Source organism: Taeniopygia guttata, chromosome 5 (assembly GCF_048771995.1).
Source record: "Taeniopygia guttata chromosome 5, bTaeGut7.mat, whole genome shotgun sequence".
NCBI lineage: Eukaryota > Metazoa > Chordata > Aves > Passeriformes > Estrildidae > Taeniopygia > Taeniopygia guttata.
The window spans coordinates 63099936-63120205 of record NC_133030.1 but is presented as its reverse complement, the minus strand read 5'-3'; the positions used below and the strand labels follow the sequence as shown (position 1 = coordinate 63120205).

Genomic DNA, 20270 nt, shown 5'->3' with positions numbered 1-20270 from the left:
TTAAAAATTAAGACTGGGGTGATTTATTAATCTTGTTAAGAACTCTGATACAAAGCACAGTAAAAGGCCACAAACCAGTAAATAAAATGTGGCTTGTGAAGGCCACTTTATAAATGCTGCTACAGAACTACCAGTAAAACAGACTCACTCTCACTCCAGTTCAAACACGGGCGTTCGACTGGCAAAGAAAAGTTCCATTCACTTATCAGTTTAAAAAGTTTAATAAAGCTTTAAGTGTTTGCTGGTTTAAATGCTACCAATTTCCAAAGTGGATTCACGAGTTAAGTGTAGATCTAAAGGGAGTTATTAGGTCTGGAAGGCAGGACAGTTCCCAAGCCACAGGAAACGCTGCTGGCTGGATCCAATCCCAGGAGTAGCAGACTGTGTTATAGGCCTCGAAGTCAACTTCAATTTATACATGTCATTAGCATATCTGTAAATATACAATATAAACAATTGTACAGGCGCATAGCTTTGTTCTCCACAACAGCAGACAAACTCTTTAGCTTAAGACACCTTTGCCCATCAAAACAAAAAAGGCACATCTGAACAGGATGCACGTGAAGTACTCTGGATCCTCCCCGATACCCAAGACAGGTACTCCTCCTTCATCCTTTCTCCAAGGAACCAAGACCAAACAAATATTTTGGTATTTAGATTTCAACCTATTTTTTTCTTTGTCTTCAGCAGCAAATCAATGGCAATTAAGACATGGCATGAGAATACTCCAGAACAGGAGTTGTCACTGAGGAAACTCAAGGCAAGTGGTCAGAGTTTCTAACCTGTGACACTGTATCTTCGTGTTGTTTGATCATCCCATTGCTGGGTTTCCTTAATTAAAAAAAAGGCCACTAGTGCTCAGAGGCACTATTCCACAGACGCACCTTTTTTTTTGGCTCAGTGCAATTAAGTGATGTCAGTTTAAATTCACTTAGTGTAGTTTACAGTGCAAAAGGTCTATTTTGTGTCCTAGCAGAACGGTCGGCACTGAGGATGTGAACCAAGGCAATGCTGCTGCTCACCTGAGGGTAATGCTGTCCAACCACACAGGTTGGAATGTGTGTAGTCTGAATTTTTTCCAATTTAAACCTTTTTTTTTTTTTTGATCAGCAGCACTTTAAGAGCATAATTTGTGAAAATACTAAAATACACTGCCTTTTTTTTTTTTGAATAAATAAAAAAAAAAAAAAAGGAACTTTACAAACAGTATTCCAGTGTCAATGACTACTATGGCTAAGGTCATTGAGGAGTTTCTGCATTTTCTAGCAAAGACAGTCTGTGCAAAGGAGGGTGGGAGAGCTCCCTTTTGTAAGTCTTTGGTGGCAGTTTTGGTAGCTGGGGGCTGGAGTTGTGCCGGGGCGGCACGGGGGGCACGGGCGGCTGCGCCAGGTTGTTGTGGCTGGCGCTGAGGACGCAGCAGCGGCGCAGCACCCGGGGAGAGGGGGTGCTGGGAGGGGTGCCCGGGGAGCTGGGGCCGGAGCCCGCCTCCCGCAGCCACTCGGGATCCCGGGGGAAGCGTCCCAGCGGCGGCGGCTGCAGGCTCAGGGGGCAGTTGATGAAGTGCTCGGGCGGCCGGAGCGGCACCGGCGGTGGGGTGTCGGGGACGGGGTCCCGGGGGGGCGGAGGAGGAGGGCTGTGCAGGGGCTGCTCCAGGGGGCCGCTGTAAGCAGGAACGCGAGGTTGGATCTTTGGAGGAGGCGGCTGCCGAGGGGGGATTGCTGGAGGATCGTCATCCGACTTGGAATTTCCCTGCGGTGCCGTGGAGAAAAAAGAGGTGTAAGGAATGGAGAGCATGGAATCCCAGAATGGTTTGGGATGGAAGGGAATTTAAATCCCATCCCGTTCCTCCCCTTGCCATGGGCAGGGATACATTCCACTATCCCAGGCTGCTCCAAGCCCTGTCCAAACTGGCCTTGGACACCTCCAGGGGCAGCCACAGCCTCTCCAGGCACCCTGTGCCAAGGCCTCCCCACCCTCCCAGCCAGGAATTCCCAACATCCCATCTAAACCTACTCTCCCTCAGTTTAAAGCCATTTCCCTTGTCCAGATGTTTGGATAAAGAACAATTCATTCAGATGAGGAATTCTCCTGACCTCTGCTAGTGGTGCTGTCAGAAGCATGGCAGCTGTAGCCTTGATGGGAATGTGAACACTATGTTCCTGAAATTCCTAGCAGAGTGTGGACAATAGGAATGCAAAACTTAAAAACACCAAACTGGAGCTCTGCATCTCAAAGTCTCTTAGACAGACAGAGCCCTGTTTGGATGAATGGTTGAACTTGACAATCTTCAAGGTCTTTCCCAAGAGAAATGATTCTAGATATTCCCCAATTTATCACCAAAGTTATTCAATCCAGGACAGCAATACCTTAGCATTGGAAGCATCCTGATCCATCTTTTTTCGTGGAGGAAGTGGAGGAGGGTTCTGAGGTTCATCACTCAGTTTAGGAAAGCTCCCCCAGGAGCTGAAGAAAGTCTCTGGAGAGGGAAAAGTAGATTCTTTACTCCTTGTGCAATATCTGAGGAACATACTCTGGAATATCAAGCCAAACTCCAAACAACTCAAGTAAGATCTTTGTTCTTCACAGCAACATGAACCAGTAACCTCAGCAGCATGAAATCCTTTAATTCACTGCTTTAATCAGATCTAGGCCTCACAAAGTGTTCTCCTATGTCCAGTATGACAAAAAGGCACCAGCAGCCAGCAGGCAATGCTGAGGGACTGGAAAATAAATCCAGGGAATTTCAAGTGAGTTCTTACAGAGGGAAAAAAAATGCTCAGATTAAGAAACAACACTACCCCGACTTGTATTGATTTCTGTCACACCTTTGCTTTTCCTCTTAAGAGTGCACTGAGCTCTGTGTCTACATCAGGCCTGTGCTCTCCAGCTGGAAATTAAATTAATAATATTTTTAAAAATGTGTGTGGAATAAATAAAAAACAGCTGAAAACACAGGTGAATGCAGGATATCCCTCACAGGTGTGGTACAAAATGTGTCTCTTCCTTCCCAGCAACAGAGCAGTTATTTTCACTATGTGGAATTAGGAAATTATCAAGTTGCTTTATTTGTAGCTTTAGTCAAACAAAACAATTATCAAGGACATTCAGGATCATGTGAGAGCCTGGAGATAAAATCCCAACCCAAACTAAGCCAGCAGTTTAAGTTTTAGGCTTTACATTCTTTACTGGACATCTGATCTAAAAGGAGCCCTTCTGATTGCAGCCCACATTCTCATCCCAGATTTCAGATTTTAATCCCCACTGAGCTCTCCTGAACCCAGGCAAGGCAGAGTTAAATAATTCACAGAGTTCCAACACTCACTCGATGGAGGCAAGTTCACAGGAGCGAAGATGCTGTTGTTACCTGGGAAATAAAAAAAATCCATTACACCATTTCCAGACAGAACCACTGCACTGCAGCACATAACAAATGCTGGAATAACCTGAGGGATCAGAAACCCCCAAGTTTATCTACTGCAAACGTGAATGAGAATTTCCTGTGTAAAACTCTCCTGAACTGGAGAATTCAACTCACGCTGTGAATTAATTTAATTACTTCAAATGTTGCAATTTATTTTTTTAAATAAAAAATACACACACCCCCGATACATTTGGGAAGCCCGTGGCACAGCACCAACGATTATTAAACCACACTAAGTTCTCATTTACCATAAGAACTGTTGAGATCAATGTCCAAGAAGACGCTGAACTCCGAGGACGCCGACACGGGCGGCGTTGAGGGGGTGTTGGGGGAGGTCGGTGCCGATGCTGTGGTCTCCTGCTCGGCCTCGGTGATCCTGCTGAAGCTGATCTTGCTGGGCTCCTTTTCCAGGGGCAGGGGGTGGCTCCGCAGCGTGCCCGAGGTGGAGCCGTGCCTGCCCGTGTTGGGCCTGATCCCAGGGGATTTCAGGGGATACGTTGTTTTCCTGGGCTGGAGACAGGGGAGCTGTTAGCGCTGCAACGTTCCACACTGCAATGTTCCACACTGCAGCGTTCCCAACAATGCAACTTTCCCAACAATGCAACATTCCCAACTCTGCAACATTCCACATTGCAGCGTTCCCAACAATGCAACATTCCCAACTCTGCAATGTTCCCAACTCTGCAACGTTCCACACTGCAATGTTCCACACTGCAGCATTCCCAACAATGCAACTTTCCCAACAATGCAACATTCCCAACAATGCAACATTCCCAACTCTGCACCGTTCCACATTGCAGCGTTCCCAACAATGCAGCATTCCCAACTCTGCAATGTTCCCAATTCTGCAACGTTCCACACTGCAATGTTCCACACTGCAGCGTTCCCAACAATGCAACTTTCCCAACAATGCAACGTTCCCAGCAATGCAATGTCCCAAACTGCAATATTCCATAGTGCAACATTCCCAACAATGTGATGTTCCCAACACCGCAACGTTCCCAGCACTGCAACGTTCCAAACATTGCAGCATTCCCAACACTGCAACACTCCCAACAATGCAACATTCCCAACAATGTGATGTTCCCAATACTGCAACATTCCCAACAATATAATGTTCCCAACTCTGCAACGTTCCCAACGCTGCAATGTTCCAAACATTGCAACATTCCCAGCTCTGTAATGTTTCAAACATTGCAGCATTCCCAACACTGCAACGTTCCCAACACTGCTGCCATACTGCCACATTCCATACTGCATCATTCCCAACACTGCAATGCTCCACACTGCTGCCGTTCCCCACTGCAGCATTCCCAACACTGCTGCCATTCCTCACTGCAGCATTCCCAAAAACTCCCACCACTCCACACTGCAGCATTCCCAACACTGCTGCCATTCCCCACTGCAGCATTCCCAACAATGCAGCATTCCCAACACTCCTGCCACTCCACACTGCAGCACTCCCAAGGCTCTGTGAGGTATTTTTTGAGGTATTTCTCAAAGAGCAGTACAGGGGTATAACTGATGGGAGGTGCAGTGTTATTTGCACAGCAGGAATTTGCTGGGAAGCTGTGGATGCAGCTGAAGAGATCTTTTTTTCCCCCACAAGTATGAGGAAAGAAAAGGCCAGGTTCTGCTGCCAACCAGGACAAACACTGCGAAAATCAGCCTTGGGAAATAGAAATTTACTTCAAGTGGCCCTCAAGAGCTGCAGCAGAGCCCCAGAGCAACACCACAGAAACAGCAAAACCACAGAGGGCCCCTGCACACATCCAGGATCAAGGACACACTTGGAAACATGTTGTCCCTGTCCTTCAGTTTATCCAGAACAAAATTCCTACACCCAGGTCACTGTGTGGACAAACCCAGCCTGGTCAGGCTTGGGTGTAATCCAGCACAGATCAAAGCTGAGCCTTGCAAAGTGAATTATGTCCCCATCTTTCAGTGGTGTCCAGCACATTACAGCACCCACAACTGGATTTTCCTGAAATTCCAGTAAGTTTCTCTCTTTGGAAATCATGAGCTGTAAAGAATTCCTGCCCAGCTGACTGGACTCCTATTTTTAGAAAATTTAATAAAATTACTGTAAGAAGCATTTTTGGAACAGCAATTTCTGGTGTTTTCTTGCCACATTTGTAACATCATCTTACTCATTCCTCTAACAAGAGATGGCAAAAATGATTTATAGCTCTCCCAAAAAATTAGACATGGCTCCAGCTCCTCAGGCAATTACAACATATAAAAAACAAGTGCTCTAAATTGTGATTTTTCCTGCTTAAAAAAGAACTCTGAGTTCCAGGAGCTGGGGTTTTTTTAAACCCAAAATTGCTACTCCTTTAAATGGAACTGTATTTTCTTCAGCAAAAAGGGTTGCACTTGGTAAAGTCTGCAGTTTTTGCAATAATATCAAATATTTAGACAAAACAAAAATAGAAATTATCTTAAAGAAAACGGAACATATTATGTATAAAAGGAGTATTTTAATTAGTATTAAAATAAGACTTATTGGTATTTGATATATTTCCGGTTTTGGGGAAAAAAGTGAGTTTTAAAATCAAAGGTAATATATTTTAGTAGTGACAAACATCAGGAGTAGAAGTATTTTTAAATCAAGTTTAATTGGAAAATCAGCTCAGGATAAGAAAGTCCGAAGAAAATATATCTTATTTTATATCGCTTAATAGCTTATTGAGGTAACCATGTATTATTTTCATAGTGGTCAGTGAATTTTAGCAATTTAATTTTAATTAAATAATGCAGGAATTGGCCCTGATGATCCCTGTGGTTCCCTTCCAATCCAGGGCATTCTCTGATCCTATAAAATTTCAGGAAAAAACTCACAAATCGAGGTGGTTGCTTGCAGTTCCGAGGTTCAATCTCTAAGGACTTGTTGAACAGATAATCTGTAAACTCTTTTTCTGGTATCTTCCCCATGGGATTGAGATTTTCAAAGAATTTCTGAATGAAACAAGTAGTGAGAATATTTAAAAAATAAGCACACAGACAAAATTTTAATGAAATACTCGTAATTCAGTGATTCAAAATGTCATTTTCACCACTTGTGGCTTCTCCTTTGTGTGGTTCTTTGTTGTCTACCACCCACTGCTCCCCCCTCTTTTGATAATCACTATTCATGCAAAATTAGGTCCAGTGTGAGAAGATTATTTGGCATTTTTCCCCCTCTCCAAGCCCCACAGAGATATTTCATGGCTGCTTACCCGGATTTCTGGCTCAACCCGTAAGCAGTAGGGCTGGTTTTGATACTGCTGAATTTCTCCTGTAATTTCAGCCACTTTTCTCCTCTTACTGAAGTTAATTAATTCTTTCCCTTGTCTTTTAAGGAAGTCAGGATTCCCTTCTTCTGTCTTCAAGATATTTGTTAGGTATATTCCTAATTAAAAAAAAGCAGTTTTTAACCATACATCTGCAGCAAACTCAGCTTCAGAGTGACACCACACATAAAATTGGATGTCACTTACCAAAAAAAGGCACACAGGGAGGGTTGATTGACTTGAGCTTAGCTAAATACTTCTTAAAATGATCTTGGCTTAATTCTACTGCTTCATCCAAAACTCTCTTTTTCCTTTCCTGGAGTGCCTGAATTGTCAGAATTAAAAAAAAACTTAGGGATGGAAATTTTCTCAGCAGCATGGTTAGCAAATACAAGGCAACTCCCCTGGCTCTCTGAGCAAAATTTGGGAATTGAAATGAAGGTTTCAAAGAACCTCTTGTGGCAATGGTTTGCTCTGGATTATAGCCCCCAACAATTCAGTCATGTGAATCCTGAAATTACTGAAAACAGATTGTTATTTTCACTTTAAACTTATGAAATTTGGTCTTTAATAAAAATTAAACATTTGATTTCAACTTCAAGGCCTTGTGCTGCTTTTCAGAGCCCTGCAAAACTCAAACCATTTTATTCACATTTTTCTTTTTTCTGTTTTGCTCCAGGGAGGCTTTGCTGCCAACAATGGATTTCACTCCAGAACCATGTGGGATCCAGGTCTGGATTCTGATTTAATTTCCTTTTCCACGCCCTAAACTCACCTCAAATGTGTGGTCCAGCCTGTACACTGAGACAGAGTTCACAGCACTGACAATCTCCAGAACACCATTGAAATTATTGAGGTCTTGGAAAACCTGCAGGATTTCTATGATCCTGCTCAGCACAGCCACTCGCTCCTCAAAGTTCTCTGTTTCCACAATGCACCTGATCAAAAAATGGGATTTGAGAAACACTGAGAAATAAAACCTGACACTTTCTGAGTTATTAAATCAAAATTTTCCACGAAAACCCATCCAGCATGCAGATTTTGGCTCTCTCTCCAGAATCTCAAGCATGAATTGATGTCATCACATCTTACATATGTTCGAGTTGGAAAGTCAAGGGAGGATTTGGCAGAAATAAACCAGCAAACCCCAAGAATATCCAGGGTAAAAGTGGTTCATGCCACTGCACTGCACTCACTTTTCAAACCACAGAGTGAGATTTGTAGTGTGACGAATCATTTTCAGGAGATTTGGGGAGTTGATTTCCTTATCTTCCTTCGTCCACACACTGCCAACGAGTTCAGAAGGCTGCACAGCCCTGGCAATGAGAAAACAGGAGGCAAAATGCTCAGTACCAATAAAAACTCTAATTTCTGTCTTTGCATTAAAATATTATTTCTCCCCTCAATCACGATGTGGTATTTCACAAATCCAATGCCACCTAATCTACTACAAAACACAACTTTTTGATGAGTGCTTGAATGCAGAAGGAAATATGTTTTTATCTTAATTGAAATCGGATAATTTTGAAGAAGAATTTTCAGATAAGGAAATTACAAAGGAATGAGTTTAATTTTCTGAAAGGGCAAGGAAACAACTTCAAAATAGTTAAAAATTGAAAACAGGAAGGTGAAGCACTTGCAGCAACCAGTTGGTTTCAAAACCTCCTGTCACTGAAGCAGGAACAGGATTTTATAATTTGAATTTTGTAAGACTCCTGAATTATCCCCCCTGCATTTCTGTTATCAGAAGTAGAGATAAAACCTCTTTTTTCCACTCCTTTGCATATTTTGACATAGAGCACACAGCAAAGAAACCTCTTCCTGTAAATTCTGAAATCACAGGGTATTTTTGACTGATGGTGTAAATGAGCTTTTTTATTTGTGAAATAAAGATGGAAAAAGGTGTGGGAGTGTTGGAACCCTGGATGCTGAGAATTTTAGACTTTCTATGTTGAAAGAAACTGACCCCCAAACAAACATTGCAGTTAACCTGAATCTGTAAAGAAAGCTTCCAAAACTATACAATAGCACTAAGATTATGGGTGTATAGTTTAAATAGAAGTGTGTAATATCACAAAACAGAAAACTTAAAGAGTTTAAAGTTTTGAAAGATAATATATATAAAACAAGATAGAAGTTTTAAAGCAGTAGCTAGCTCTTCTTCACCTTCTTCTTCATGAGTTTAAGCAATATTGTATAACAGATAGAAAAATCCGCATTGCAAAATACATATAGTTAGTTGTTAAGTTAAAAGTAAAGATAATTTAAGTCATTTTATAATTAAACTGTTTACCCTTAAAAATCTTGCAGAAAGAGCTAAAAAAAGCCATTTTGTAACTTTTTAGTGAAGTACTATAAAACTCAGGACTTGTAACACTATAATATAAATAAAAATAATAAGCATTTAAATCCAAACACAAAAAATACCATCTCAAGCGCTTTTAATCCCAAACCTAACACAAAAAAAAAAAAAAAAAAAAACAAGACACAAAGAAGAAAACATGTCTTAGGTGGGAAATGGGGGGTGTGTATTCTATTCCTATCTGATGGGGCAGTTCTGTTCTGTTCTTTGGGCAGTTTTCTTTATCTCTCCCATAGCCAATCCTCCCTCCAGGAGATCTCTGCTGTTCATGGGCCATTAATTATTAATTATCTTCTGTTCATGGCCAGTGAGTGCCCCTGCATGGCTGAGAAAATTCCGTCATCCATGGGGAGATGCTCTGCCCAGGGGAGGAGCCAAACATTCCTACCTGGATACAATCTGACCTGGGAACAGCACAGCAGCCTTTGCCCCCTGCATTCCCAGAGGAGCAGCTTTCTTCCCCACTGCATTCCCAGAGGAGCAGCTTTCTCCCCACTGCATTCCCAGAGGAGCCCAGGCCCATCTCCCCCAGCCCTGGAGCTGCAGAGGAAAACTCCCCCCTTGTGCAGGATCCTGCTCCAGCAGAAGCACAGCTGGCACTGCAGGAGGGCTGAGCCACCCTGGGATGGGGCTGCTGCCACCTCCCTGACCCACAGCCTGCCAGGGCTGCTCTGACTCTGGCACTGCTTTGTTTTGTATTACTGCATTGTTTATTTATTTATTTAAAATTTTCTTCCCTAATAAGAAACTGTTATTCCTGCTCCCATATCTTTACCTGAGGAGCCCCTTAATTTCAAAATTAGAACAATTTGGAGAGAGGGGGGTTTACATTTTCCATTTCAGGGGAGGCTCCTGCCTTCCTTAGCAGACAGCTGGCTGTTGAAAGGCAGCCAGAGCAAAAGCAGAGTGTGAGAGCTGAGCGTGCCTGTACAGGTCGGACTCGAGCAGGGTGAGCTGCCGGGCGATCTCGATGGGGTGCAGCGTCATCAGCTCCAGGGCCTCGCTGTGCCCCACGCGCCACAGGTGCCACTCCAGCGGCGGCGGGGGGCTCTCGAAGGTGATGTTGTGGCTCACCCCATCTGCCTGGGCTTTCTTCCTCTTGATGATTTTAGCTATGGACTCCACCCACTTCTTCATGGATTTTCCTATAGAAAATAAATAATTTAAAAAAACCCCAAACCATACGTGAGTATTGTAAGTGCAGACGAACCCAATGGGAAGAAATGCTGATGTCTGACTCAATTCAGGCTAAATTATTTCTTTATTATAACTATGCTAAAATACATTAATATACTATATAAAAGGAGGATGCTAAAACTACATACTACTTTCTCTGACTCTAACTCTCCCACAACTCGTGACACTCCCCCTCTAGTCCAGCCCCAGGTGGGTTGGATTGGCCATCAGCTCAAAAATCCTCACCAGAATCCAACCAAGCAATCACCCCAGGGAAACAATTCTCCAAATACATTCCACATGGGAAAAACAAGGAGCAGAAATAGAGATTGTTTTCTCTTTCATTTCTCTCTGTGCACCTCTGTGAAAATCCTGAGAGGAGAGAAATGTGCTTGCCACACGTGAGTTTTTTAATGTTGTTGTAAGTTCGGTTTTAAACTGACAGAGGGGAGGGTTAAACTACAAGGCCAAGAGAGGGGGAAAGTGCATTGATCTTGTTATAACTGTTGGTTTTTAATAAATTCATTTTCTTTTATAAATGTCTATGTTATAGAGCAATCTCTGGGGAGGGAATACTTTGAGTATGTAAATAAATGTATTTGGGAACTGGAGCTCAGGCTGGAGGGATTCTGGACAAATGATGGAGGGATAGGACAGGGGGAAATGGAGGGCAGGGTTAGATGGGATACTGGAATTGGGAATTCATGGCTGGGAGAGCAGGGAGGCCAAGAGAAGCTGTGGATCCCTGGAAGTGTCCAAGGCCAGGCTGGACAGGACTTGGAGCACCCTGGGATAGTGGGAGGTGTCTCTGCCCATGGCAGGGGTGGGACTGGATGGGCCTTAAGCTTCCTTCAACCCAAACCATTCTGGGAATCTCTGATTTTAAATGACTTTTGATAATTTAGTGAAAACAACTCCCCAAAAAATTGAATGTACAGTCAGAATTCTGCATTTCTGCATGTAAATTAATCAGCTTTGTATTTCTCTATTTTTTCTTTATGGGTTTTCACACCTGTATCAGCTGACAAATAAACACATGTGAAACCAATTCTATTTAACCACATCCTCTGACAGTTTTGGTGTCAAAAAAGTAGAAAAAGTTTTATAGTAATTCACTTTTTTTGGTGGATAAAAAGTGACCCTGTGTCCAAGGTCTTTTAATTGTCTCAGAATTATGTTGCTCAATGTAAGGCTTGGCACTCTGAAAAGGAAAACCTGGAATTAAGGATTAAAAATGCCAACACTTCTGCCCTCCACAGAGGGTGCCAAAAAAATCTAGTCCATAAAGAAGAGATACCAAATAGGCCCAATATCCTCTTCTAAAAGGATAATGATTTTCAGTTGGAACATTATATAAATGGGAAAAATCAGGATGGAAAAAACTCAGTTAGCAAAAGGGAAGGAATTCTCTATGGAGAAGGGGAAGGTGACGGCCTGAATTACAGAGTCAGGCAAGGATGACCATACTGTCCAGAAGGAAATATATTTCAAGTATTATTATCCTAATGCTTGAAATAATTTTTAGGAGCTTTAGGAGTTTAGGCTCCAGGCCAAAGCTTCCTCATGTAAAGGGGGGGGTCTCATAAACAGCTCAATTAAAGGCATTAAAATTACTCATGTGTGTAAAGGTGTTCTCAGGCCTAAAATCCATCAGGATCAGACTGGCAAGTTGTGCCAAAACGTGGGAAGGGAACAGGACCCCCCTTACTGCACCTCTGACACTGGAAATGAAGGTCTCCAGCCTCTCCAGCAGCTCCAGATCCCTCTCAAAATCATAAAAATGGTGCTCGACCCAGTGCCGGAAAACATTCAGTATTCTGTGGAAAGAGGAAAAAATATTGAGTGTCTTTTAAAGGACTTCAATGGCTTATTCTATATAAATGAAACACAATCTAACAAAACTCAAGTTACAGATTCCTGTAGCCGGTGACTCTCAAAATACACATGGACAAAGGAGCAGAGCAAAGACTGAGCTTGGCAGGGGCTTAAAACTTGATTTATAGATTTTGAAGAATAGTTTTAGCATAAATATAGCTTGGTGCTATTTTAAAATCTAATGTAAAAAATGCCAGTGTTGAGATGGTTTCAGAAGAGGAAGAAACGTAGCAAAATCAGATAAAAATGGTATTCCTAATTTTCCTTCTAATTATCTTTTTTTCTTGGTGTTTTTTTTTTTTAATGAAAAAGCTAATGAGGCTCTCCCACTTGTTAAGAAGCAAATTTGTCATTCTTTCTTTCCTACACACAAATTTCAGCTTCAAAGTTGTTGTTAGTGCCCTGCTTATACAATTTTTAATGACCCAAAAGGCCTGATTAGATCCAGTACCTCCTTTAAGGATAACACTAAACTTCCTCGATTTTTCTCTACTCTTTCTTACACAAATCACTAATAAATCAGTCTCTAAAACCGAACTCCAGCTGCTTTTCCAGCTCCAGCTCTCCAGCCTTCTGCACTCAAGATAAATCAGAATAAAAAACTGGTTTGTCTCTTCTTCAGGTAAGCAAGCTGAGCTCACACCTTCAACACTTGGATTTACCCAGGTGCAATTTATCACCTGAGCAAAAATCAGCCCTATATTGAGGACAAATGAAGGACACATGGAAAATTCCTTAACCCGTGCAAGGTAAAAAATAAGGTTTATCCCATAAAAGAATTGCTGCCCAAACGGATCATTCAGGCTGGAAATCAATGACACATTCCAAAAGGCAAAGTTTTGATCCAAGTTTCATGTAACAGGATCTTATCTAATCCATCACTGCCCTTGAGATCCCACGGTGAAAACTCTGGTAAAGCCAGAGATTCTTGGATCTGCTGAGTGCACTTCCAGCTGAGCATCTCCTCCTTCCCATCACCTCACATGCACTTTTTTGTGTCCAAGCCCTTTCCGTGCCTGACCACTGCATTTTCTACAAGATGGAGAGTGCAGGGAAGCAGAGAAGGAAGGGATTGACACCTTCAATTCTCCACCTTCTTCCTGAATTGCAGTGTCTGAAGCAGAGGTCAATGCTTTTAACAACACTGCAATGTAAAAAGTGCTGAGTTTATCCACCAACAGCTCAAACTCACTCATTGGCAGCTGTAAGACAGCTTCAAGCTACTGGAAATTCTCAGTGTGGATCAGAAGCAGCTCCCAGAAAACAGCAAAACCAGGGAAAGCACGAGCTGAGAGGCTGCTCTCCCAGGAACTGATAACTGTGGAGACTTCTGGTGCTGCTGCACCCACAGGAGCTGATAGAGTGGGAACACCAAGGGCCTGATAAGCTGCCCAAGGCCAGCAGCACACAGGAGGATCAAGGTTACACTGAGGTTGTGTGACTTGGATCACACTCAAGAAGGTGGTGGCAGCTCTGTGTAGAAGAAAACTACAGAGCTACCCACAGATTTATCTTTTTAATCTTTTATATATATATGCACATGGGTGTCTGATAAAAATGGGACCCCTGATTGACTTTCTGAACACCTTGGAGGTTCTGGCATGTCAGTGTGACCCTTTTGAGTCAACTGCTGTTGCTCCAACAGGAATGTGTGGTAGCAGGTAACTGAGGGTTCTCTGTGTGTGTAATTAATTGCCTTAATTACTATTAGTAGAATTAATACTGATAGTAATTAATTTGCCATTAAGAGGAACATCTTGATGTTACTCATCAGTGTGATGACTAAAAGTTGCTCAAGCAAACACTGCTTGTGATCTGTGTCTCCTCCTGTCTCGATCCCCAATCAGGGCAACAATTACTCCCATTCATGCTAGAAATGCTTAATTGTTCCCCAAATTAGCTTGGTCAGCAAGACCTTGAAGATTCCCTGCAGCCCACTGCAATGTGCAGCACAGACAAGAGTCTCCCTGTCTGTGAGCAAACACATCCACGGGGCTGGGAAAGGGAGTGAAACAGCAGCAGGGCTGGAAAACTGGGAACAGAGGAATTATCTTCCCAGGGCCTGGGAACAAGGAATGCTTTGAGAGCGTGGCCAGCCCTGCTCTGAGCTCCACATCCCTCACCCACAGGCGCCGTGGGTGGGGATCCCAGCTGGGCCAGCTCCAGCAGTCACTGGGATTAATCAGGACACGATTTGGGGTATGATGCTGCTGGCAGGCATGGCTGAAGTCTCCAGCAGAGATGAGAGGCCACAGGAGCTGTAGCCATCAGGGCAGGCCAGGCTGGCAGTGCCAGGGCAGGGCTGGTGATTTATTAAAAAATATGGATATTGATCTAGTATCGATATCCAACTGTGACGGACATAAACTCTCTAACAGTTTAAAGTTAGAAAGTGTGTGTTTATTGTGTGTGGGATCGCTCCCAAATCCACACTGCACCTTCCAGGTGATTACAGAGTCTTTTTATCCATACAGGTATTGAATACCCAAAATACAAATACATATTCATAATTTTGGTACATCGCATTCTCCGCTTCGTAGTTTGTCCCTTGAAATGGGTCGGTGTCCCTTTCATGGGGAGGGGTCCCAAAATGAGGAAGTCAATGAAGTCTTCCTCGTTCTGACCTTTCTACCTTTTCAATGCAAATGTGACAAATGAACTCTTGGTAGAACTCCCATTTCTTGTCTTCAATTGGTTTCAGAACAGAGGAGGCCCACAATTGTCTTATGTTCCTAAAAGCAATTTATCAGTTTATATTCTTCGTTATAAACCCAGCTAACCAAACATTGTGCTGACAAGCAATCAATTATCAGTTAACTACTAACTCCTAACTTCATCAGGGCCTACTCATTTATTATTATTATTTTAATTAATTCTAGTAAGGCTTATTTCTAACTAAAACCTTAGCTCCTCTAAAATCTCTAAACTCCTTAAAGTTTACGTTTCACTGGGGGCACACACACCTGAGCTGCACGGGCTGCACGTATTCCTTGCGGAAGCGCTTCAGGTCGGCGCTGATGGGCTGCTCCCCCTTCTCGATGGCCAGCCTGTCTGCCTCCGTGGGCTCAGGCTCAGGGATCTCAAACCTGGGGGAAAACACCACACACTGATGGCAACCAAGACAAAACACAACCCTCTGTGCACAAGCTGCAGTTTATAGAAATGTTATTTCTATAAATTCAGTGTGGGGAGAAGCGGGTGCTTCTCTGCCATCCGGTTTGCCAGGAATTCCCTTCTCCCCAGCTCCACACCCTGCTAATTCACTGCTTCTCTGCTCATCACACCATGTCTAGACTGGGATAGAAGGTTTTTAATGACCTGCTGGCTTGATTAAGGGAAGATTAGATGAGAGCTTAAGAGCAGCTTTACCACACTGCATTAAAATGCTGTTTACCTTAATTCTGTCCCTTCAAACAAACTGCCTGGAACGTTTCTGTCCTTATTTCCATTGTGCACTCAACTCTCTCATGAGCCAAGTCAGCAGTTCACAACATCACCACCCACAGCCCAGACACACCAGGTGCTCCAGATCATACCTCATTCAGGTAACTCATTTAAACTGGGAAAAGAAAGCTTGCACTGAAAACCTGGCTCATTGTTTTAAAGTTACTGGTTTATAAACTTCACTAGAACACTGAAACTTGACACTGGGATCCTGAGCAGGAAAGCAGCACTTGGAATCTCGGCTTTTTGTGGGTCTCTTCCAACTCAGGATGGAAGAGATGAGATTCCAAATATACAAAACTCTTCAGGAACTGGAGTGACAGGACAAGGGGAAAGGCTTCAAACTAACAGAGAGGAGGCTTAGATGGGATTTGAGGAAGAAATTCCTGGCTGGGAGGGTGAGGAGGGCCCTGGAATAGAATTCCCAGAGAAACTGTGGCTGCCCCAACCCTGGAAGCATCCAAGGCCAGGCTGGACAGGGCTTGGAGCAGCCTGGGATAGTGGAAGTGTCCCTGCCCATGGCAGTGAGTGGCACTGGATGGATTTTAAGGCCCTTTCTCAAACCATTCTGGGATTTTATTCTACAATTCCAAACCTTTTCCATGCCTTCAGAAAGGATTACTGCTCACCTTTCTATCAGCAAACTCAGCAGCTCCTGGGGCTTGCAAAAGGAGCGATAGGTGGTCAGGAAAGTCCGAACAAAGTTAGGATCTGTAAGGATTGAATAAGAAAATTATAGCAGTGGGTTTTTATCCAGTTGCAAAAGATAAGAAATAAAATACAAAGAAAAACTTTAATCTGCAGAGAAGGCACTGAGGTTGTAAGGCAAGCACTGTGTTTGAAAATGACCAGAAATGACAGGCCTTGGGAAATTTTCACTCAATTCTTCAGTGTGTTTCCCTGAAAAATACTGAACTGCACATCCAATATTCTCTGAAATCCTCTGTCTCAGCCTCCCCTGAGGAATGACTCTCCCTGACCAGCTGTACTATTGGGGAAGTTTAACAAAAATTGCATGTCAGTCCCAACAGCACCAGCTTCCCTTTGCACCCCAAAACTGAGACCCAACATTTTCCTCAGCATCAGCACTTCATGGAACTCCTTCAAGCTTTCACTTCTGTGCCTTTCAGACAGTGAAAGGCTGAAAAATGCTGATGGTGATTTGCATCCACTTCAACCCAAATACGTCACAGAGTGGCAGGGTGAATGTAATAAATATGAAAAATACAGTAAATATAATAAATATAACCTTCAACCCAGATACTTCACAGAGTGGCAGGGTGAATGTAATAAATATGAAAAATACAGTAAATATAATAAATATAACCTTCAACCCAGATACTTCACAGAGTAGCAGGCTGAATGTAATAAATATGAAAAATACAGCTAAATAAAAAATATAATAAATATAATAAATATAATCTCCAACTCTTTTCCTCACTCATAGAGCCTCAGCTTGTACCACTCCATTGCTTTGGCCATGATGAAGCATGGAAACATATTTTTGTGGTTTTTTAGGGGATGAAAGGTTTGCATACTCAGAATTTTCTTACAGCTTTGCCTGCAAAGCCAGGTGATTTAATAACATATTTTTACTCCCTGCAGATGCTATTTTACATTTCATTACAAGCAGAAAAAAGCTGAAGATAAAAAGATTAACTTCCTCACCCACATAAGAACAACAAGCTCAGGATACCTGCATACATATGGTAGGTCAGCCTCTCGATGAGCTTCACCACCGTGCCCCCTTTGATGATGGGAATTCCATTCCTGCTCTGCAAGTTGTCCTCAAAAACAATGTTCTCCTCGGAGTCCTCCACCACGAAACGATACACGCTGGGGCTGGGCAGCCTCAGGGGCTGCTCGTTCTCCTCCTGCAGCAGCACCGAGTCCAGCATCCTGTCCAGGGTGCTGCGGTACTGCAGCGAGATCAGCGCCGCCATCCACGTGCTCTTCTCCTCGGCCGACCTGGCGGCGAACAGGACGCTGCTGTCGTCCTTGGACACCAGCTCGAAGGCGTGCCTGTACTCTGCCGTGTCCTCCTTGTCCACCACCTGCATCTTCCTCATGACGATCTTCTCCTTGAGCCTGTACTCGGCGCTGCTGTAGCCGGGCAGCCGCGACTGCCCGTGGTTGGTTTTGCAGCTGATCAGCAAACCGTCGAAGAGGAAGATGTGGCGCTCGTGCTTGGCCCCGATTTTTGTCAGCCCTCCTTCCATGATGAACTCGTTGCAGCACTGGCCGATGTCTTTGCCTTCCCAGCCGTCGATGTTTTTCTGGATTTCGTTCATTTTCTTGATGGCCAAGTGTTTGCTTCTGATCTGCCGGTGGTAGAAGCGACAGACCGGCTCCCTTGAGGGAAGAACAGAAAAAGTCACAACGGGCACATGCCAGATTTGCCATCACAAAAGACTAAAATAATCAATGGAATTAATTGCTTAAATCATGAGTTTTTTTGCCCTCAAAATGCCCTCATCAAGTTCCAAATAAACCACATGCACTGTTTTGGCTGGGAAGGCGTAGAATATTGTCGTGGCTTGTAAGATGTGGTTTAGGGGTGTGTACTCTATTTCCTATCTGTCAGAGCTGGGGCAGTTCTCTGCTGTTCTTTGGGCAGTTTCTTTATCTCTCCCACAGCCAATCCTCCCTCCAGGAGATCTCTGCTGTTCATGGCCACTGAGTGTCCCTGCATGGATGAGAAAAGTCCATCATCCATGGGGAGAGGCTCTGCCCAGGGGAGGAGCCAAACATTCCTACCTGGATACAATCTGACCTGGGAACAGCACAGCAGCCTTTGCCCCCTGCATTCCCAGAGGAGCAGCTTTCTTCCCACTGCATTCCCAGAGGAGCAGCTTTCTTCCCACTGCATCCCACTGCATTCCCAGAGGAGCAGCTTTCTCCCCACTGCATTCCCAGAGGAGCAGCTTTCTTCCCACTGCATTCCCAGAGGAGCCCAGGCCCATCTCCCCCAGCCCTGGAGCTCCAGAGCCACCCTGGGATGGGGCTGCTATCACCTCCCTGACCCACAGCCTGCCAGGGCTGCTCTGACTCTGGCAGTGTTTATTTTCTGTTTTTTTGTACTATTGCATTTGTATTTTTAATTCTCCTACTAAAGAACTGTTATTCCTGCTCCCATATCTTTATCTGAAAACCCCTTAATTTCAAAATTATAACAATTCACAGATAAGCAGTTTACATTTCCCGTTTCAGGACAGACCCCCACCTTCCTTAGCAGACACCCATCTTTTCAAACCAAGACAAATATTCACATTATTCTTACACGTAGGTAAAGTTTTGTGCTGCTGCTCCATCTACAAAGAAACCTGGCAAGAACACATGCCTTGAGAAGGAAATACAGAGATTTTCTAGCAGGGAAAGGTGATTTATCTCCCTCCCTGCCAGCTGAGGGGAGGTGGGGGTGCTTACCCGGGCCGGCGCCGCGGGGAGTGCTTGCTGTAGATGCGCTCCATGCTGCACTGCAGGTTCAGCAGGGCAGTGATGGCCTGCTTCAGGCACTCCCTGTCCTCTTCATCCTCACTGCACTCCTGCAATTGCTGGCACACAACAAACGTGGATTTTCTTTCAGATTTGCCTCATTTCTAGCAGGGTAAAAAGACTGAAAGACTTTCTGACATGGAGTTATCATCATCACTCAGTGAAATTTTAAGTCAGTGACTTTTTACAGAGTCCCACTCAAAATTTAAATGCTTTCGCTGCTAAAATGATCATCTTTCATGCTGTATGATCCTTTAAAATGAATAAAAACATGACAAAATTATTTTGCCAGACTTTATTTATGAAAAATGGGTGAAAATCTCTGCTCTCTAGGGCACCTGTGGTAATGTTTCCCTAAAAAAAAAGGGAAAAACACAACATATTTTACACTTGTAAAACCAGCTCCAGAATTCCCCAGAGCTGTGGCAGCACGTGATTTCATCCTTAAATTCATCCTTCAATTTCATCCTGATGAACTTTCCCAGCTCTAAGACACAATGGGGCATTAATTAGCCTGACCTTCAGCACCAGGCAGGTCCCTGCTCCAATTCTGGCTTTTCAACCTGCAAGATTTTCAGAATTTTTAGAGAATTATCTCATGCAGGTGATGATCATGGAAAGGGAAGTTCCATTACTTTGAAAGAAACCCTTCTGATGAAGAAATTTTCCCTGATGTCTAATTTAAACCTCCCCTGGCAGAGTTTGACCCTCCTGTCAGGAAGCTGCAGAAAATTAAGATTGTCTGGGTTTTTTTTAAAGTCTTTCTGAACTGTTTTCTAAACTGACTATCACCAGAAATGCTTAATAGTTGAAAATTTACTGAAATCACACATATTTAGGTGTATTGGAGGTTGTCCCTGCCCATGGCAGGGATGGAATCAGATGATTTTTAAGGACCCTTCCAACCCAAACCATTCTGGGATTTCAACTTTTCTGCAAAATATTGGCAATCCATTCATTTGGGCTAGGTCAAAATAAATCATCCATTGTTTTTACTTATTTAAATCAGGATATGCAAAAAATTACAGCAGACATGAGGAAAACTAGTGAAATTAAGTAGAAATAAAAAAGGAGCTTGTGCCAAATATTAATTGCAGACCTGGTATCAACGCAACTCCTAGAAATACTTAGGTTGGATTACAGATAAATTCTATTTTCTTCCTTCATGCAAGTATATCTTTTAAAACACAAAAGAAATCCTTATAACTCACCTGTACAGCATCAG

General features: G+C 43.3%; 1 protein-coding gene across 1 annotated transcript in view; it reads right to left on the bottom strand.

Annotated features, from left to right (window-relative positions):
- SOS2 (SOS Ras/Rho guanine nucleotide exchange factor 2) overlaps positions 1-20270 on the bottom strand; it is a 46054-nt gene continuing 25784 nt past the window's right edge. The window contains exons 9-23 of the mRNA XM_030275300.4: positions 18977-19104; positions 17247-17902; positions 16180-16261; positions 15070-15192; positions 11945-12048; positions 9981-10200; positions 7890-8009; positions 7469-7631; positions 6901-7018; positions 6640-6812; positions 6263-6379; positions 3670-3931; positions 3323-3364; positions 2367-2476; positions 1-1749 (exon numbers count right to left, since the gene is read on the bottom strand). Of these exons, the coding sequence (XP_030131160.1) occupies positions 1240-1749; positions 2367-2476; positions 3323-3364; positions 3670-3931; positions 6263-6379; positions 6640-6812; positions 6901-7018; positions 7469-7631; positions 7890-8009; positions 9981-10200; positions 11945-12048; positions 15070-15192; positions 16180-16261; positions 17247-17902; positions 18977-19104 (2928 nt within the window). The 3' untranslated portion in view covers positions 1-1239. The remainder of the gene's footprint in view (positions 1750-2366; positions 2477-3322; positions 3365-3669; positions 3932-6262; positions 6380-6639; positions 6813-6900; positions 7019-7468; positions 7632-7889; positions 8010-9980; positions 10201-11944; positions 12049-15069; positions 15193-16179; positions 16262-17246; positions 17903-18976; positions 19105-20270) is intronic.